The sequence below is a fragment of the Chrysemys picta genome, chromosome 11, assembly GCF_011386835.1.
Source record: "Chrysemys picta bellii isolate R12L10 chromosome 11, ASM1138683v2, whole genome shotgun sequence".
In the NCBI taxonomy this organism is placed as follows: Eukaryota; Metazoa; Chordata; order Testudines; family Emydidae; genus Chrysemys; species Chrysemys picta.
This window is the reverse complement of record NC_088801.1, coordinates 58,257,744-58,278,999: the sequence shown is the minus strand read 5'-3', so window position 1 is coordinate 58,278,999 and position 21,256 is coordinate 58,257,744. Positions and strand designations below refer to the sequence as shown.

Here is a 21,256-nt window from a genome sequence, read left to right as displayed (position 1 = left end):
GTGGAGGGGTGGGGTGGGGTGGGGTGGGGTGGGGGGGATGATGGGACCATGCCATGGATGGAAGCACAGTCAGGCCAGTGACATAAGCTTAAAACTGACTCATCCAGGCCCCAATCCTGAAAAAAGACTGAGGATCAACCAAAAGTACTCACATGCACACTCACTTGCCTCAGAGCTCACAGGATCAGGGCCTTGTAGAAAGTGGAAGGGAAAGGAATTGCTACATTGATGGTAATCTTGTCTCTTATTGTTCCCGTAGGGAATGGAGAAGGTAATTAAGAAAAATAAAATTACTGAGCAGAGGTCTTTTGTCTTGTATAAATGCAGTGGCACAGAACTACTGAACCTTGTGCGTGTGAAGAGGTTGCAGTGTCTATAGCACGTGGATAATACCTAGTTGTTCATTGCCCTTATGACTGAGTCTGAAGGTGCAGTGGAATGGGTGACTTGGTGTCTGCCTGAAACTGGAGCATGCGCTAAGTCTAGCTGGCTGAGGCTCAATCTAGATGGGACTGAAATATCATTAGAAGGGGGGAGCAAGCAGCCCTAGGAACTGGGCTAGCTACACAAACTCCTCTGCTTGGTGGGAGGTGGCTGTTATTGGCTAGCCAGATTCACGGTTTAGCAGTCTCATCAGATCCTGGGCTGCTGCTCGATACTCAGGGGTCAGCTGTGGCAAAGAGCACATTTATCCATCTGTGCCCGGTGTGGCAAGTGTGATCTCTTATTTCAGAGGCAGGCCTAGCTACCCTTACCTAGGCTTTTGTCACTGAGAGATTAGATTACTGTAAAGCATTTCAGGTAGGACTACATCTTGGGACCATTGGGAAGCTGAAGTTAGTTCAGAATGTGAGAGCCTGTCTGTTAAGTGGGAGCATATAACACCAGTGCTCTGTGAGCAGTACTAACTACTTGTGGGCTTCTGGGTACAACCAGGGTGTTAGTTTCGACCTTTAAAGCCTTGGATGGTTTGGGTCCAGATTACCTTTAAAATGGCCTCTCCTCTCATTCCGTTCTGCCACAATCAGGAGAAGCATTCCAGCCACAGTTCCTTCGTTACAAAAGAGATGGAGCTGCCAGGAGGGCATTCTCTCCAACAGCCCCTGGACTCTGGAATGAGCTCCTGCCTAATTATGGTCTGGGAATGAATTATAATTATACATGGGGGTGGTAGTCTTACCAATTTAGCTGATTCTTGTGTTGGTTTAAATACTGGAGCATGGAATGGGCATTGCTAATGGGTATGTTTCAAAAATCAAAACATAACGAAATACAATAAATCTGTAGTATAGAACCCTTTCAACAGTGTCCTTCTGCTTGGTTGGGTTATAAGATCTGCTGCAGAGCTATGGATTAGCTGTCTTTCTTATCCTAGTAGCTTCTGCCTAAAGTTTAAAACTGGAAACATGTGATGCCTCAACATCCAAAACGTTTCTAACTACTCAGATACTCTAGCAACAGGTCCTTCAAAAATGCATGGAACAATGACAATTGAAGAAAAAGCCCACGTGGATATCCCCATCTTAACATCGTGTCCCAGGCAATTTCCATTAGCTTTTAACTGGGAAAAAGAAAGAGTTTTTTCCTCAAGGTGTGTTGTAGCAGGAGTGAGTATTGGTGCTGTGGCTCTGAGGTCCTGTTGCAATCATACACTCTGCTGTTCAGCTCAATATGGATATCCAGTAGGGGGAGCTTTCTGCAAAGAGAGAAACAAAATTCTCACAACTGAATGGAGGAGATCATCATTTTTAACTGAAAAAGACACCAGAGGACAAGCAGCTCCAGGCTCAGCGAGAGGAATGTTTCCAATCTCAGTCTTTAATACCAGAGATAGAGCTCACAAACTTGAGGTTACACATGCATTTATCAGACAGGATCTCTGATACTCCAGACTTACTAGCATGTCATGGAGGACTGGACTCCTTCCATTCCTGACATCTTGTGACCAAGTTTTAGGACCCTGTGGGGAGGTGCAGAGCTGTTCTGCTGACTCACACTGAACTTGGCTGCCAGACCAGATGGGACCTCTTTGGCTTAGCTTCAACTCAGGGTAATGAATGGGCAAATGGCTTTCTGAGGAAGATTGAACTAGAGGGAAGGTCAAGAGGTCCCGCAGGGAAATGAAAAAAAAAAAAAAAACCCACCAGCAAGCAGCTCTGGCTAAATGTTTATAGTTCTAAGTACAGTCCTGCTTAAGGACTCTGTTATTTAAAGACAACTCTCAGTTTGGACAATAGCCTATGAGGGATGTGTGTTGGGGGTGGGAGAACAGCATGGGAATCCTGACTGTTCACATCTCTTCTCCAGGACTGGACTTTCTCCTCCCATGCTGGAAGTAACCTTGCAACCCCCAGCGCTGGCATACCCTTACACTCCACTCCAGCTCCACCCCATCTCTAGAGTACCTGGCCTGCACCCTGTAGGTCTGGGCCCACCTGGACCACCCCTCCAGGCCTGGGCACCATCTTCCTCTATGGTCTCTCACATCGCCAAGGTGCTCTGCAGTACGAAGCAGGATGAAACCTCAGTTCTTTTGCTATGGGGCAATAAGTTGAATGAAGAAGGTTTTTTTGGTTTGTTTTTTTACCTTTTATGAGGATTGCACAGGAGCTCAGCCAGACTGCGTAGATAATGGGAAGATGAGCTGGGTGACCTTTCTAGTACAGACACATCCACCTTGCATTGACTCCAAAAGATGTCTGCTACTGGGGGAATACTACAGTTCCTAGGTCTTCTGGTATTGGCAGTGATTTTTTGTTCATTCCCATCCACTTCCAGCAGACTGGTGGGTTCTTGCTGATCTGCTGGCACAATGTAGCTTTGAATAAAGAAGAGCTTAGGTTTCCCTAGGAGTTCACGGCATGAGTCTCCAGTAAAAAACTTCTTCACCTGATCCAAGGGGTACCCAGGAAAGGTCTGGTCTGTGCAGAAGATGCTCTGAGGGCTCCCCCGGCTGACCAATATGCAAATAAAGCTGTCAAGGTCTCTGTGCTTTTGCAGTCTTGCAACTTCATGGAATGTTTGGTTCATGGCTTCCACACTTAAATACCGGTAACAGTGAACTTCAAAGCCTAGAACTTTAAAGGTGTCCTCCAATATATCTGGAAAAAGAAGAAGGAATTTGTTAAAGTGAATGTATTTCACGGCTCAGTGAATATCAGCCATGTTGAAAGGCTCTTAATATTGTGTGTTTCACTACTGGAAAAACAAGAGGTTTGATTCACTAAAGAAATTCAGCCAAAATCTAGACTCTTTGCAGTGACATCAGTGTCACAATGGATTACACACATGACGATGTCTACATAATATCTTGAATATGAGGGAAGTGTCACAGTTTCAGGATAAGTGCATCTGTATTCCTTCACCAAGGGCACCTGCTTTAGGCTCCCAGATCCTCAGCCATCACCTTTCTGGGCAGAGACCTGTCTCACTCTACCTTGAAGCTGCACAGTTGTCAGCCTACACTGTGATATCCCCAGCAAGCCAGATTGCCTAAAAGGTCAGCATCTGCACTTTGCTTTCTCTCCAGAGGCTATGACCAATGTATCACCCCCAGTTACAAATTACCACACAGTCCTTTCTAAGCAAGCAGATTTATTCTTAATGAGAGCCAGAGGTTTTGGCAGCAGGAGTCAGTGGGGCTGTCGGTTGTGGGGAGGGCTCCGTCACCTCTGGTTCCCCATTTTGGGCAGAGTCAACTATTTTGGGGGGGGGGAGGAGATGGTGGGTTGAATAACTCTCTCTCTACCGGAGCAACCATCTGCCCGGATATTTAACCGGAGTAGGGACATACATGATCTCACTTCAGGCCCTGCCCTAACTCTGTTTCCCTTTCTTGTCCAGTTACCCAGACTCACACATGGGTGTTTGCCCAATAACCCTCCTCTCTGGGGAGTCTGGCTTGAACCAAGCTCATGCCATACAGACCTTCTCCCCTCCTTTTCTAGCAGCTGATACCTTTACTGCAGGGTTCTCAGTCCTATCCCTGCTGAAGTTTTCCTCCTAGTGGGATTCCCTCCCATGTGCCCTTCCTCACTGGCTCCTGCTCACTGCAAACTGTTCTCCCAGGCCTCCTCTCTAAGAGCTCTGGAGAGCTACTCAGCCGAGGCCTCCTCACTGGCCCTTTCCTGACTAGTCCCTCCACCTGGGGAGGTGGGCTAAACCTGGCACAGGTACAGCTGAGTCCCAAACCCTTTAAAAGCCTGAGGAGAGAGTCTACATAGCCAGACAATCCTGCTGTCAGGGTGCCAAAGCCTGATATGATAGGGCATCCAGAATTTCCAGGTTTATGGATCTTGGGTAACAGATAGAGTACCCCTGGTCGGGGTTCTAGGGGTATGTCTGTGCAGATTTGTTCCTGTGCTTTTTCAGGGAGTTTCTTGAGCAAATGGTTTAGTTTCTTTTGGGAACCTTCAGTGGGATCAGAGGGTAATGGCCTGTAGAATATGGTGTTAGAGAGCTGCCTAGCAGCCTCTCATTCATATTCCGACCTATTCACGATGACGACAGCACCTCCTTTGTCAGCCTTTTTTATTATGATGTCAGAGTTGTTCCTGAGGCTGCGGATGGCGTTGTGTTCTGCACGGCTGAGGTTATGAGGCAAGTGATGCTGCTTTTCCACAATTGCAGCCCGTGCACATTGGCATAAGCACCCTATGTAGAAGGCCGGTCTGCTGTTTCGGAGGAGTCCACACAGAATCCCTTTTTTTGTAGTGCTGGTAGGAAGGTTTCTGTGGATTAGTGTGCTGTTCAGAGATGTGTTGGAAATATTCCTTGAGTCGGAGACGTCAAAAGTAGGATTCCAGGTCACCGCAGAACTGTATCATGTTTGTGGGGGTGGAGGGGCAGAAGGAGAGGCCCCGAGATAGGCTAGACTCTTCTGCCGGGCTAAGAGTATAGCTGGATAGATTAACAATATTGTTGGGTGAGTTAAGGGAACCATTGTTGTGGCCCCTTGTGGCATGTAGTAGTTTAGATAGTTTAGTGTCCTTTTTCATTGGAGAGAAGCAAAGTGTGTGTTGTAAATGGCTTGTCTAGTTTTTGTAAAGTCCAGCCATGAGGAAGTTTGTGTGGAGGGTTGGCTTTTTATGAGTGTATCCAGTTCTGAGAGCTCACTCTTAATCTTTCCCTGTTTGCTGTCTAGGATGTTGATCAGGTGGTTCCGCAGTTTCTTTGAGTGTGTGGCACGATCTCTCTTTCTATTTTTAGCCAGTTGTGTATTCCACTGGCATGGTTCAAGCCCTAGAGAGATTTTTGCTTACGCAACAGTCTGTCACATGGAGCTTTTCAAAAGACTGTCTGAAAAATTCAAATTTTAACCTGGATATTTACGGAATTGAACTTTAGCTGTAAATGCTTCCAAAAATGTCAAGAGGAAATTAAAGAAACCAGTTCCTTCCCCTCTAAAGCTGTGATATCAGCTTCTGCTAAGCTAAGATATAACAGAAACCCAGGTGTCTTATGAACAAAAGGTCCTGTGCCTTCAGCTACTCAAGACACGTTGTCCAATGTAACCACACTGTTTGAAGTGCACTATTGCCCTCTTATTTTTATTTTTAAAAGCAGTAAGAAACTTACATTCTACTCCTGCCCCTGCTGTGTGACCTTGAGCAAGTCACTTTCCCTCCCAGAGCCTCCACCCTCTTTCTTCTTCTTCATCTGTCCTTGGTCTATTTACAGCAGAGATCGGCAAACTACAGTCCATGGGCCACATCCGGCCCGCGGGACCGTCCTGCCCAGACCTTGAGCTCCCAGCCGGGGAGGCTAACCCCTGGCCCCTCCCCTGCTGTCCCCCCTTCCCTGCAGCCTCAGCTCGCCATGCCACCAGCGCTCTGGGCAGTGGGGCTCCGAGCTCCTGCTGGGCAGCAGGGCTGTGAGAACCGCCGGCCTGCCCCAGTGCTCTAGACTGCGCGGCGGCGAGACCTGCTCTGGCTGGGCAACGTGGCTGCCAGTTCTGGTACTCTGAGCAGCATAAGGGGGTGGGGAGCAGGAGGGGGAGTTGGATAAGGGGCAGGGGGCCCCGGGGAGTGGTCAGGGGACAGTTGGATAGGTGTGGGAGTGCCAGGGGGCCTGTCAGGGGGCGGGGGTGTGGATAGGGGTCAGGGCAGTCAGGGGACAAGGAGCACAGGGGGTTGGATAGGTCGGGGGTTCTGAGGGGGGACAGTCAGGGGCGGGAGTGGATAGGGGGCGGGGACCAGGCTGTTTGCAGAGGCACAGCCTTCCCTACTTGGCCCTCCATACAGTTTTGGAACCCCAATGTGGCCCTCAGGCCAAAAAGTTTGCCCACCCCTGATTTACAGCATAAGAACTTTGGGGCAGAGACTCTCTCTTACTATGAGTATTTACAGCACTGAGGGCAATGTGCTGCTAATCTCAGCCTGGCCCTTTAGGCACTACTGTAAAACCAAACAACCACCAAATAATAGTATCAAATAGTAACATTGAGACCAGATGACCAATGAGACCCGATCTTTGTTTTGCAACACACACTTGCACACTCAGAATGTAGTCTGGCCAATCATAATCCTTACATTAAAAATATTGTACATGCTGGAGAGTAGAGCTACAAAGAATTTTATGTTCTTGAGACCCACCTGTGTCATTGCCAATGCAATCTATAATCAGGCATATTCCTAAAGGCCGACTCTGCATTCTGTACCGATCATCATACACCTGAGAAAAGTGAAAGAGCAAATATTTATTTCATTGCTGCGCTCTCTCCTCCAGTGCACAGACCTTCTCCTTTTTAACCCCCTTCCCACACAGAGCTGCCCCCTCCTTCTCTCACCCTCTGGGCTGCGCACAGAGTGGCTGGCAGAAGTGTAGGTGGAGGTGCTGCAGCTGTCCCTCTAACTGATATACTTCACTTCTGTGATGGGAAAGGTTCAGGAGGCATTGGTGCATGGTTTTTATTTGGCACTGCTATTACCCTGGTTTGTCCTCTCATGCCACACAACCTCACTATCTTTAATGGAGTTGCCAAAGCCATAAACAAATGCAGAGCGTGACCCAGACTTTCTAGGAAAGTTGGGGCAAGTTTGATTGCAAAGCTGTTTACTGCAGACAGATCTTTAAGAGGAGTCTTCTTAATCATATGGCCATTCACAGCAGTGACCCTGATGGAGTGACTATCAATTCTCTCCGTACACAATGGGGCTTGGACAACTTTTTATTGCCACACTAACAGGAAGTGGATTAGCTGTGTGTTCTATAAGCCTGCAGCGGCATGGTTAATTACAACAACATTTATTTCCTTACCAAGCAGTCATCTTGTGGAAAAACTACAGATCTATTACAGTTCAGTTCACTCCAATCCCTCCCCTTTAACAAGTTTACCACCACTCTGCTATAGGTATTCTACTCCTGGTGGAATTCTGTGCCAAAAAAAATTAAAATTTTGCAACAAAAAAATAAAAATTCTGTGCACAATATTTTAAAATTCTGCAAAATTCTGCATATTTTATTTGTCAAAATAACACAATATAATCACACCAATTTCAATTATTTTTGATCATTTATTTCAAAATACCTGTCAGCAAGTATGTCTGTAACAATACAGACAACAAAAAAGATTCAGGAAATGTTTTTTTTGACAAATAGATTCCTTACTAGGCATATTAATACAGAACTCTGAGTAATAATTCATTTAAACTACAATACAGAACCATATTTCCCACACCCCTCAGAAGCAGTGCAAAGGCTTGGGGGAGTCAGGGGTAACGGAGGAGCTGAGGGAGAGGGAAGTAAATTGCTGGGAAGGAGCTGAACTTGGAGGGTTGTTGGGTACGGGTGGGAAAAGTATGGAACAAGGTTTTTTTTGGGGGGGGGGGGGGCGCGAGGAGGGATTGTTAGGGAGCTTCCCCCATGTAGACCCAGGCTGACCCCTAGCCTCTCCCATTCAATCAGGCACATCTGCCCCTGTCCCCATGCGTCTCTATGCCCTCACCCAGCCAATACCTGTCCCTAGGTGTCCCTGTACCCCTCCCCCATCCCCAACGGCCTCTGTGCCCCCACACAGCCACGCCCCTGTCCCTGTACCCCTTACCCTGCCCCCATGTGTCTCTGTGCCCCCACACAGCCACTATCCTGTCCCTATGTAGCTCTGCACCTCCCCCCCCCCGTGATCCTGTGCCTCCATTCCCATTCAGCCCCTGCCCCAGTCTGTCCTCCCCCACTAGCCTTTATAAGCCCCTGTCTGACCCCCTTCCCCAGCACCCCACAGCCCCTGTCTCCTGACCTGACCTGGCCTGACAAGCGCTGCTGCGAAGCGCTTCCCTCGCTGGCAGGAGCTGCAGCTTTGGTCTATCACCAAACACCCTCTGGTGGGCCAAAAGGCAGAACTGCAGCAACGTTCTGGCAGAAGCTTTTTTCTCAGCAAAAAATTTGAAATCTGCAGGGTTCATTAAATATGCATGCATGCAGTAGCGCAGAATTTCCCCATGAGTAGTATTCCTTTGCTAACAAAAATGCATAAAGTAATCCCCTGCTAAAAATGCACAAGTAGTATGCAATCATGCAGTTTTCCAAGCATGGAAATGGAGGATGTCTCTTAAAAAAAAAATCAGTCACAAAAGAACCTAAAGTGTATATATACCTTTTTATTCACCTGAGATGAGGTGGCTCCCGATTCCTGTACTGATGTGTGAACTGGTTCTGCTGTGGTTACAAAACACAATATAATGATTCTCAGCATTTATGTGATATTCTAGTATGTAGATATTAGTGATTTTTTTTTCAAATTAAAATTAAATAAAAAAGTAACCCAAGATCTCTCTCCTTCAGCCCTGTTAATTCCTATCTGAGCAAATACATACTACATGTTTTAAAAAAATCCAAGTGAACCTAGCCCAAGTTACTAGTGACCAAAAATCATTGTGCGTTGGCAGAACAGTGACCTATTACTGTTGGTAAAACACCACATGTGAAATGAGTTGGAGGTCTCAGCCTAATTCCTGATGGACTCAGGTGCCTACGATAAAACCTACATCTTATTGCCACCCCTTTTGGCAGGCTGTGCAGAGATGCCAAGGATTAAAGGGACATGGAAACACAGCTACCCTTTACATTCCTAGTCAGGAGTCCCATCAGAGTGGCAGCTCGTGAGTCTGGCAGTGTAGGGATGCCTGCACTGTTCTTGCTCATATTGTTCCAGTTCGGTGGATAACAAGAGGATATCAGTCTCCACGGCTTCAATTCACTACCGTTCACAAGCAATAAATTAGCCAAGATAGTAACACATTGCAGATTTAAGAGTTCACTTTGCTTTCCTGGGCCAGCTCAGATGGATATAGGAAAACCTGAAGTTAGGAAATAAGTTAGCCCTAGTTAGGTCTTGTTTGACAATGGTTAACCCTGTTTCAAAAAAGCTAATTATCTAGATCTCTCATCTTTAATTGGCTGAGCTGGTTTTGGTTTGTTTTTTTCTAACTTGGCTTTCTTATAAGAAATAGGTTTTGGAGCAGTTCTCATTTCTGTCATTTCCCCCATGGGAATTTAGAAGTATCCTACTATTTTACAAACACTACAGATTACAGGGAAGGAAATTAAAAGAGACAGAAATAAATTCAGTGGTTTCCTCATTTATCCCAAGTCAACATATACACAGTCAAAATTGTCTGAAAATCCAATTGAATCTATTTTGTTCTGCAAAAAGAACAGGAGTACTTGTGGCACCTTAGAGACTAACAAATTTATTAGAGCATAAGCTTTCGTGGACTACAGCCCACTTCTTCGGATATGCATCCGAAGAAGTGGGCTGTAGTCCACGAAAGCTTATGCTCTAATAAATTTGTAGTCCACGAAAGCTTATGCTCTAATAAATTTGTTAGTCTCTAAGGTGCCACAAGTACTCCTGTTCTTTTTGCGGATACAGACTAACACGGCTGCTGCTCTGAAACCTAATTTTATTCTGCTTCTTCAATACAAAGTGAAAGTAAGATTGCCCCCACACCCACATCTGTAGCTCTCTCTCTCTCTCTTTCCACATAAATAGACCTCTTAATTAAATGACCTGTGTATTTTCACCAAAACCAAACCTTTACCCAAGAACAGCACATAGGCACACTGATTATATGAATTTTTAACATACACAACCATATCGTTTTATGGGCAGCATAGTTCATGCAATTAACAGCAAAAAGTAAACTGGATCTCATTCCTTTCCTTTCCCAGTATAGTTTGCACCTTTTTTCTCTAGGAATGTTTCCTCAGGTCTTTTTGACCTCAGACAGATTCCCACACAGTACTTGTACTGAATCCCATCCTTGGTCTAACTAAGTGACACATCTAGTCAAGGGTTAAAATACCAGTGATGTGGGCAATGCTCAGGTCTACAGGCTTTATACCACATCCTATTTTAATGTGATACCATCTATACACCAGTGTGGGAGATATCTGAAGGAAACTAATTCTATTACCTTAAACAGTAAAGTGTCATTTTTGCTTCCTTAGATTCCACTTCAGTAAGTTAGATAGTTTATCACCCAAATGCTTTAAAGAATGTTTAAAATGTAGGACATTGGAAAATTGAATAAATGAGTAAATTTTAAAAATAATGCTCATACGGAGTGCTTACAGCTTCAATTGAAATCAATTGGAGTGGCAGGTAATCAGCACCACTGAAAGCTAGTCCCTTAATACAAAGAAGTACACAGTAGGTCTTTTTGTTAATGAAAGAACAGGTAGGGTGTTCTTACTCTGAATGGCATGTTGTCCATTTAATGATCTTTCTTTGTTCACACTCTGGATCTAAAAATTAAAAATAAGGCATATTTTCTCTCTTTCCAGAAATGTACAATCACACCTTGTTAAATATCACACAACAAGCTTTTTCAAAAAGAGAAGGTTATAAATAAAGAGTTAACAGCTTTATCATCAACTAAGCAGGAGTAGCAAAATTTTCCCCATCAGGCACAAACTTTGGTCAAAGGTTCAGTCAAAACAAAGCTAACTCCACAGAGAGGTAGAAAACTGTGAGCCAATGAGGTGTTTTCCAAGCAACAGCCAGTTAAACTGAACTGAATGGGATGCTGTATCTATACTAAAGCAACTCCGAAAACTAGTTTTGTGTATTTCCAAACTGGTAACAGAAAAAGACATGTATTGTTGAAGTTGTGTTGGTCCAGTTGGAGAAGTTGAACAGCTCGAAGATCAGAAGAGCTCCCAGGTAGACAAGGTGTCTGGAACCCTAATTAGGCAGCACTCACACACCCAATGCATGGACACTGCATGGACACTGGCCGAGGTGGAGTGTGACCAACCAGACGCAGCCAAGTCATCTCTAGTCGCAGGCCATGAGGAGTAGGTCCTTAAAAGGGGAAGGGGCCATGTGCTCAGGAGTGCACTGACAAGTTTGTACCTCCCAAAATTGTACCTCCTGTGAAGGCCCTTTGCCCAGACCGCCTGGCCAGCTGCATTCCATCGTGCCAGAAAAGGACATTATTGTTGAAGTTGTGTTGGTGGATGTACTGTGCACTTCAGTGTGTATTATATTTATGATACACTTCATACATTTATATCTACAGAATATATACAAGATTGAAGAATTCTCTCTGAGGAAAGGGCTATATTAAGAAAGCTGGAATTATCATGACATCAATGGCAGACAACATATTCAAGACCCAGCTGCAAATCTAGGATAAATTACATACAACAAGAATAAACTAATAATCTCAAAGGGACTTGTCATATATTCAGTCAAGATCATTGATCAGATCAGAGACTTCATAGGAAATCTACGGAAAGTTACCTTTCCCAAAAACATAAACCAAAGCCTTCAGCTTCCAACAGTCAGTGGGAAAAGTAATTTTCCTTAGGTTTTCCGTGAAGTACCACAGCCATAAATAAGGATAAAGAGCTTGATCTTGTCCTAGTAACTCAGGAAAAAAAACACCCCCTAGTAGCGTCAATGGAAGTTCTGTCTGAGTTACAAGTACTAGACCAAGACCAAAAAAGCAGCAGTTAAAAGGGACTAGAGAAATACATAAGCAATGCATTATATTCCAATTACTAGCAGTACCAGTGCCTTCAATTAGTTTTCTCTATCCCCCAACTTCTTGGAAGGTCAATTCCTTCTTCCTCCTGACAGCTTTTACAGACAAACCATGAATTCGGCTGATTTGTTGCATACTTACCCCTGAACTGTAGGGAGGGTCAATGAGAGTCAGGTTAGGGAGAGATGCCTGAAGCGCATTTATATACATTGGCTGAGAACCACTGTTGGACAGAGCTGAAAATTGAACAGAAATAGGCAGAGATGAAATCAGCAGTGGTTACTAAAGCACAGCCTTCTCCCCAAGCTGAATGTGTGTTTCTACATGCCCAGTACAATGGGGTCCTGGGCCATGACTGGAGCTTCTAGGCCAGGGGTTCTCAAACTGGGGGTCGGGACCCTTCAGGGGGTCGTGAGGTTATTACATGGGAGGGGTCACGAGCTGTCAACCTCCACCCCAAACCCTGCTTTGCCTCCAGCATTTATAATGGTGTTAAATATATAAAAAAGTGTTTTTAATTTATAGGGGGGGGGGTCGCACTCAGAGGCTTGCTATGTGAAAGGGATCACCAGTAAAAAAAGTTTGAGAGCCACTGTTCTAGGCACTAATGCAATACAAATTAATAATCATTAATGGTGAGACAATCAGTTAATTTTTCAGTCAAAGCTGGATCACCATCCTAAGGGCATAGTACCTACATATTGCAAAGCTCTGCAAAATGGTAGCATGCATTCCAATATGCAGCAGGTGAAGGGAAAAGTTATATTCCCCCCTCTGAATGTTCTTGGCATTGTGATTTATCTAACCATTTTTTTTACACTGTAGTTCCTTTAAAATGTAATTCAATGTCTTCATCACCAAGCACGTCCAATTCTTAGGAGGACTGAATGGTCCCTATTCAGTACTGAGGTGCAAAACCTGTGTCTTACCTTCACGTTTGTACCGCTGGATCTTCTTTTTCAGGTCTATCCTATGAATGTTCTGCAAACAGTCTTCTATCAAATCCAACTGATTAGGAGCCACCAGATTTAGTTTCTCTAGATCACTGACAACAGCCAGGAAACTCTAGGACAGCAGCAGAAAGCATTACAAACTGGAAGGCCAGTAATTTGTTCCCTACCAGAAACTCTGAGAAGAGCAAGTCTAGCCTCAGTAGCCCAACAAAACAACACAGGGCATAATGCAGGCTTTCCTTTAACTCTTCAGAGACTATGAACTCAAGTCATCCTAAGCATTCACACAGCTGCCAGTCTGGAACGTGCAAGAGTTCTCGGTGTCATGCCAAATTATTAGCTGGAAGCTAGAGTGTGATGCTCTTGCAAAGACACATCATAGTGTTTGAGGAAACAGTTTTCATTTTCGCCCCACGGCAGAACCTTGCCTCATGCCACAGAATATGAAAGCCTTGGGAAATTTGTATGTTTTTCCCCCACCCACCCTTTTGTCTGCAAGAAAAACCTCAGTGACAAAACAACAAATTTCTTACATTTGTGCTCTGTGAGGACAGATTAATTATCTAGCAATTACTGCATCCCTCTGACTCAGAACACCCAGAGAGATACAATCAGGATTCAAATGGAAGAAGAGCTGCTTTGGTAAAATAAAGCAGTTTGTTTAATATGTGAACTAGGGAACAAACACGAAGGGATGTTATCCCCGTAATCATGATTACATTAATATTTTTCTCTGTTTGGGAGGGAGGGATTGGATCCCACATGCTTTCAAATGGCAGAACTTTTAAGGGGAGAGGTTTTATTTCTGAGTTTCTTCCAGCAACTAGTCCCACTAAGTGTAGCACTCTTCATATTTCCCTCTCCTCATCTCTCTAGATCTTTGTTCCTGTTCCATCCTATTTGATTTTAATGCATCATCTTCCCTCCCATAATTCCTTATTTCTGCTTCTCTTTTCTACTGTTTCTATGCATCTCTTTTCTCTCCCTTGGGGTTTCACGTTATTTTGCTAACTTGCCTTTTCCTTTAGTTTCTCATTCACCTACCGCTTCCATTTTGGAGCAAAAAAGATAATTCAATACGGAAACAAAAAGTAGGCATTACCTTATCTTTTGCCATTTTCATACGTGGCACATAATCCTTGAGCAGGAAAATGAGAGAACCCACTTCTTTTTTATCCAGCTCTTCGTTAATCTCTACCATCAGCACCCTGCAAGAGAGATCAGCCATTTCCAAGGGATTAGCTTTCAGTAATATCCCAGTCCTGCCCAAATGCCCCAAGTCATAGGAACAGTCTTTATCCAGCTCCCCAATCTGATTAAATAATCCATTCGTGGCCATCAACACATTTACCGCTCCAGTCTCCAAGATACACTCTGTAGGGAGAAGGGTCCAGTGGTTAGGAGAGCAGACTGGAAATCAAAGGAGGTGGGTTTATATTCCTGGCTCTGCCTTTGACTTGATGTGTGAGCACGTTAAGCTACAACCCACCAAGTCATAACATTAAGTGTTACGATTACATGACTTCCGACTGCTTCAGGGGACTAAAGGAAAGCAGGAGAGGGATCAGGCAGACATGTTTTCCCAACGGGTGTCACGATTTCCTATTGACTCAATTCCCACAGTCCTTCCTAGTCTTTTGAACAATTGCTGTAAAAGTCGCTGTATAGATAAACTCTAATAGCACCCTGTGATGGGTAGGAACCGTTCTGGGCGCACATGGCCCTGCCCAGTCTGGCCTGTACAAGCTGGAGCCAGGACTTTAAAAAATGAATCAGAGCAGTACAGAGGGAGGCAGTGGAAGGGAGCACAGGGCTGCTCTGAGCTCTGAAGGGAAAATGCTACTACCCAGGAGCTCATTGCCTGGGATCTGGCAATGCAGGCCTGGGCAAACCCATGGAGGAGAGGCAGACGACTGGGATTGCAGGCCAGAGACTTAATTAGAGTGAGTTACTCTGGGAAGCAAAAGGGGACTGGGGTAGGAAGTGGTCCAAAGGAGAGCAATGGCTTAGCACCCTAAAATGTTGAGTGTAGCTGCCCACCAGTAGGCCCTGGACCAGAGCCCAGTGGAAAGGGCAGGGCTAGGCTCCCCTACCCACTCTGAGAGGATATTACCCCACCTGGAGTCTTCACTTTGGTGAGAGACCTGCTGGAAAAGGCCTTGAGCGTTCAAGTGCCCAGCCCCTTGCTCATTTTCAGTGGGCTGGGGCAGGGGTTGGGGTGTGAGAGGAGGTGCAGGCTCCAGGGTGGGACCAGAAATGAGGGCTCCGGAGTGTGGGAAGGGGCTCCAGGCTGGGACAGGGGGTTGGGATAAAGGAGGGTGTGAGGGCTCCGGCTGGAGGTGTGGGCTTTGGTGTGGGGCTGGAGATGAGGAGTTTGGGGTGCAGATGGGGGCTCTGGGCTGGAGCCGAGGGATTCGGAGTGTGGGAGGGAGTGCGGGGTGTGGGCTCCGGGAGGGAGTTTGGGTGTGGAAGGGGGCTGGGGCAAAGGGTTAGGGTGTGGGCTCTGGGAGGGAGTTTGGGTGCAGGAGGGGGCTCAGGGCTGGGGCAGGGGACTGAGGTGCGGGCTCCGGGCAGCGCTTACCTGAGGTGACTCCCGGGAAGCGGCTGGCATGTCCCTCCGACTCATATGCACAGGAGCAGCCAGGGGGCTCTGTGCACTATCTTCGCCCACAGGCACTGCTCCCACAGCTCCCATTGGCCGCGGTTCCTGGCCAATGAGAGCTGCGGAGCTGGCGCTCAGGACGGGGGCAGCACGCAGAGCTCCCTGGCTGCCCCTGTGTCTAGGAGCCGGAGGGATATGCTGCTGCTTCTGGGAGCGCGTGGAGCTGGGTAGGGAGCCTGCCTTAGCCCCGCTGTGCCACCAATTGGACTTTTAGTGGCCTGGGTGTTCCGGTCAACAAACGGATGCCTGGCAACCCTATACACCTCCTACACACCTTCTACCCCATCCTGAGAACTGAACATCAGAATTATGTAGTCTGGAGCAGGTGTAATTCTCAGGGTGAGTCAATGATAGAAAGGTAAGGGAGGTGTTATTTGATTTATAAATATCTGCATATTCATAATTTCAGTGGTGTCACCTTCTGTGGCGGGGTGGGAGACGCACAGCCCACCTGGCCCCAAGTTCCACATCCTCTGGAAATTTTGATAATAGAATGTAGTCAGAAATGGGTTGAGTTGGGTATTGCTCAAAAGCCTTTTCTCCCATGAACACAATGATACCAAACAAGACAAACTAGAACAATAACATAGATATATATTCAAACATTTTTAACTATAATTTAAACACAGGGCATCTCAAACATGCAGCCCACACGAAGTTTAATTGTGGCCCTTGACTGACAGTACTGGGTCTTTTTTATGTAAATAATGCATCTTTGTGATAAAGTATCATTAAAAAAGTGTTGATTTTTAAACATTTTCTTGAATATCTATTTACATAATTGTTCTAGGGATGTCATATTTGGTACTATTGTGTTAGTGAGAGAAAGGGCTTTCAAATGATGCCCAACTTGACCCAATTCCAATGACACTGTGTCATCAAAATTTCCACCCATGGGAGGAGGTGGAAGCTGGGTCGAGCAATGAGTCACCCCTGCCACACCGCAAAGGTTGACACTGCTGAAATGATGATTCTGTACATTTTTTACAAATCAGATGACACCCCCCTTACCTAGCACTAACTTGCCCATGGAATGAGATTTTGCTCCCAGATTAAGTACATGGTGCCCAATGGCACTCATGGATTCCTGAACGACTTTAAGAGTCTCATTCCTCAGTATGGCTGGGGTCTGAAGCATCATGGAAACGCTAGTCTCTGCCTCTGTAGGAAGATGGGGAGTGCAGTGAGAATTGCACTCTGGCACCCTTTAATGTACTGTAATTGATGCAGATTCAGCTTTACTTAATGCAGCATCTCAGTTGCTGCAAGGGATATAGTAAGAATTAAACCAGGAAAAAGTATCCCAAAATGAAAATGTGGGCAAAAGCCTGGGCACCTTCATTCAGAATGACTATGTGATAGTCACTGCTGGGGGTAATGAGGTTCCTCTTAGCACGTACCATAGCCAAAGTGGGGGTATATGGTATGTAAGGAGAATTCCCCTTTAGCAAAAGCACAGTTTTAATAAACAAACCAGCTGGGTTTTCAGCATTTCCTCTTCAACAATGAGCACACCGCACCCACAACAGCTGAAGTCAGACCGGGTGAATAGCAGGACAAACTTCCTGACAGAGGCAAGTGTTCGTCTGTGGAAGAGTCTCCCAGGAAAGTGGAGGAGATCCCTTCACTAAGAACATCTAAAACTAGACAGGACAAAGCACCGGGAGATATGCTGCTGGGGACAATCCTGCACTGTAGGTTTATGTGGCCTGGTTTTGAATTAACTGACAATGATGAATGGGGGTCACTAAATATGGTGATGTTGTACAGGGTCTTGTCTATCTATTCATCCCCGCTGCTCTTCCCTCTAGCTATATAAATTACATAGGTACCTAGTGTTTAATGTATATAGTTCCCCTCTGTTAAATATGAAGCCAGACACTTTTAACACCACTACTTCTAAGTAACTGGCAGGCTGCATGTAGGGACCAAACTTTGGAGAGCGTCTTTATTATACTGCTGTGTGATCCTCTTTTCTGCTATTCTTTTACCCATAATTTATATTAAAACAACAATAACAAAAAGTTACCCTTGAAAAATGAAACACAAATTACCTGTAATCAGAGACCATTCTAGGATACCTCGCCAGATCAGTCTCCACTGCTGTTCTCTCTGTCCGCAGGGCCCTCCTCAGCAAGTCAAACCTCCTCACTCTGTATAACAGCTCAGACAAGCCAAACGGCAGCTTTCCCTTCTCATTCAGTGCCCCCAGGAGCTCCCTGATGTCTGTATTAGATAAATCAGGAACGAGATCCCGGCACAGGAAAAATATCATCTCCTTTTCATCTTCGTCCAATTCCTGCTCGATCTGGTGAATGAGGGCAGCTGGCACTTGGCACTTTGTCATCACAAGCTGCTGTTCCTTTAAGTTTATCTGCCCTCTTTTTGTGTTTTAAGCAGGAAGCCAACATGTCATGAAGTCCATTTCCAACAGAACATGTGGTTGGTTGTTGATCTTAATCAGATGTTTTTAAATAGAGAAGTTCTGTTGAAGAAAAAAAAAATGACAGGCCCTGCTTGAATTGATGATTTACTGAGCAACCTTTCAAGACATCCAAGTTCCTGCTGCACTTCAATCTTTGAGGCATTCAAGTTCCGGTCAAAATGCTGATCCTACTTACAAAGGTCCAATGTTCTTGAAGGGGTTCCCCAAGCTGTTCATTATGAATAAAAAAAAAAGTACATGATAAATCAGTATCACGAGAGACTGGAAGATCCATTTAAGCAAAGCACTATTAATCACGCAAGTCTGTAAGTTCCAAAGGAAGTGAAACAAAAAGCAGCAGCCCACAAAAACGAGAACAGTGAGTGTTCAAGTCGTTTTAGAACATGAAAAGTTAAGAGCCATAAATTAAAAAATCTAAACCCAATCATTCTTACAAAAGAAACAAAGAAAAAAAGTCTCAGTGCACTTTCCTGCAAAAGTTTAACAGCCAAGAGGTGTAGTGAAGTCTCTTGTTACTAAGGCCTGGTCTACACTAACCCCCCAATTCGAACTAAGGTACGCAACTTCAGCTACGTGAATAACGTAGCTGAAGTCGACGTACCTTAGTTCGAACTTACCGCAGTCCAGACGCGGCAGGCAGGCAGGCTCCCCCGTCGACTCTGCGTACTCCTCGCGGCGAGCAGGATTACCGGAGTCAACGGGGAGCACTTCTGGGTTCGATTTATCGTGTCCAGACAAGACGCGATAAATTGAACCCAGAAGTGTGATTGCCAGCCGCCAAACCAGCGCGTAAGTATAGACAAGCCCTAAGACAGTATTTAGTTCTGGTTACTAAGTAGTACTTTTAAAAAGTGTACTCCAGAACATTATCTAGTATTCACAGCACATATTAACTAGCATACCAGGGACTAGTGTAAATACATTAAACGTAAAGCACACTTGTCAAAATAGAGGAGCAAAGTACATTTTAGGATATATTATCCTGGCTTAACAGCATAAACACCAGGCTCACTTACTGGTCAGTTCATGAAATGCAGTAATTCATGGTGGGGTCTCTTAGTTGTTGGTGCCAATTAGGGAGGGTCCACTGTAAATGGATTTTTAAAAAGGTTTTTCCTTTTACTTAAAAAGAAGTCCAACACAACCTTACAATAAATCTTTGAAGGTGCAGATGGGCCTTGTGCTGCATTTTTAATAGCATGCATTTCCTATTCTTTAACCAGTTTATGCCTCACCATTTTCAATATTAGCAGTGTAAGAATAGCATTTTGGTTAAGGAACTGGACTGAGTTTCCGGAGACCAGGGTTCCTCCTTCCCGTTCCTGCCACACAGTTCTTGGCCAAGCGTCTTCATCACTCACTGTCTCAGTTCCCCATCTATTAAATGGGGTAATAGGCCTTTCCTACCCCACAAGAACAGGGTGAGAATAAATGCATTAGTGTTTGTGAGGTACTCCATTACTATGTACCTACCTAGGTAGATAGCTATTTCCAAATGTACTTTTCTCTGACGTGAAAGTCAGTAGGACTCAGGTGCCTAAGTCACTTAACTGCTTTTGAGAATTTTACCTATCCTGTTAAAAGCTGCTGCTGTGCTTTTTAGTCCTTTGCCACAGACTCTGGAAGTCATGGCTCCACAAATGGCAAACAGAGAATATCTACTTCTTCCAGCCAGTTTAAAGTTGATCAGAGAAACTCAGCTGGAAGCAATTTTCTTCACTTCCAGACCCTTGTTAAAACCAATACATCTCTTTCATGTAAACACCTATGCCTCACATCTTATACCCGAATAAAAATAAAGGCCCATTAAACCCACAAGCCAATCCACTACAAAGGACTAATCAAGTTTCCAGTGCAAAGTCTCATTCAGCTATATGTTCCACTGTACACAATGACCCATATTTTCTGTAGAGCCAAAGACTGTGTCTCCCTTAGACATTTTATAACCTCAGACTTCCAATGTCCCTACCAGTGGTGGTAGCAACAACAGAAACAGCTGCTGGTGTGGCACCAACCCTGCTGAGAGCAGGCCTAGATGACGTAAGTATTACAATGCCATTGGTTGCTGGCTCTTTGTCTGCACTATAGAGCCAATGTGTGGAAGCAGCAATGGGAAATTGGAGGAGAAAAACTATCACAGACAAGGCCAAACACCTGTTGGGAGATCCAGTTACAACAAAGCTAAAACACTGCTCCATTTTGCAGTGTAGATGAGATCTAAATTATTTATAATCAAGTTCCCAATCCCCAACAAAGCCTTAGGTTTCAGGTGTGCTGAGCATTGGACTGCAACTGAAATCAATGGGAGCGCTGAGTGCTCAGACCCTCTAAAACAGTGTTTCCCGAACTGTGGGTCCTTATCCACCAGTGGGTCACAGGAAGGGTCTAGGTCAGGGGTGGGCAAACTACGGTCCGCGAGCCAGATCCGGCCTGCCAGCCATTTTAATCTGGCCCTCAAGCTCCTGCTGGGGAGCGGGGTCTGGGGCTTGCCCAGCTCCAGCACTCCAGGCGGGAAGCAGGGTTGGGGGCTGCTCCACGCAGCTCCTGGAAGCAGCGGCATGTCTACCCTCCAGCTCCGACGCATAGGGGAAGCCAGGAGGCTCTGTTCTGCACGCTGCCCCCACAGCTCCCACTGGCCGGGAACCGCAGCCAATGGGAGCTGCAGGGGTGGCGCCTGTGGAAGGGGCAGCATGCAGAGCCGCCTGGCCATGCTCCACATAGGAGCCAGAGAAGGGATATGCCGCTGCTTCCAGAAGCCGCTTGAGGTAAGCACCGCCCTGAGCCTGCACCCCTGAGCCTCTCTACGTGCCCCTGCCCTGATCCCCCTCCCACTCTCTGAACTCCTCAACCTCAGCCCAGAGCACCCTCCTGCACCCCAAATCCCTCATCCGAAGCCCCACACCAGAGCCTGCACCCCAACCCCCTGCCCCAGCCCTGATCCCCCTCCCACCCTCTGAATCCCTGGATCCCAGCCTGGAGCAACCTCCTACACCCCAAACTCCTCATCCCCAGCACCACCCTAGAGCCCTCCCCCCCTCCCCCGCACTCCACTCCCCCACCGCACCCCAGCCCAGAGCTCCCTCCCACACACTGAACTCCTCATTTCTGGCCTCACCCCGTAGCCCACACCCCCAACTGGAGCCCTCACCAGCTCCTGCACCCCATTTCCAGTTTTGTGAGCATTCATGGGCCCCCATACAATTTC

The 21,256-nt window shown here is 45.9% G+C and overlaps 2 protein-coding genes across 6 annotated transcripts in view; one reads left to right on the top strand and one right to left on the bottom strand.

Annotated features, from left to right (window-relative positions):
• The window catches only part of LOC135974151 (serine/arginine repetitive matrix protein 2-like), a 994,828-nt gene that overhangs the window by 362,007 nt on the left and 611,565 nt on the right, over positions 1-21,256 (top strand). The gene's annotated exons all lie outside the window — the stretch shown is intronic.
• Positions 1,216-21,256, bottom strand: part of CFLAR (CASP8 and FADD like apoptosis regulator) — a 28,584-nt gene continuing 8,543 nt past the window's right edge. The window contains exons 3-11 of one of the 5 annotated variants that reach the window (XM_065562079.1): positions 17,660-18,259; positions 14,046-14,151; positions 12,920-13,055; positions 12,132-12,226; positions 10,695-10,746; positions 8,594-8,655; positions 6,594-6,672; positions 2,588-3,101; positions 1,216-1,696 (exon numbers count right to left, since the gene is read on the bottom strand). In XM_065562079.1, the coding sequence (XP_065418151.1) occupies positions 1,558-1,696; positions 2,588-3,101; positions 6,594-6,672; positions 8,594-8,655; positions 10,695-10,746; positions 12,132-12,226; positions 12,920-13,055; positions 14,046-14,151; positions 17,660-17,952 (1,476 nt within the window). In that variant the 5' untranslated portion in view covers positions 17,953-18,259 and the 3' untranslated portion in view covers positions 1,216-1,557. Of the gene's footprint in view, positions 1,697-2,587; positions 3,102-6,593; positions 6,673-8,593; positions 8,656-10,694; positions 10,747-12,131; positions 12,227-12,919; positions 13,056-14,045; positions 14,158-17,659; positions 18,260-21,256 lie in introns of those variants that run through there. The other 4 variants (XM_065562080.1, XM_065562081.1, XM_065562083.1 and 1 more) reach the window with 4 other exon arrangements.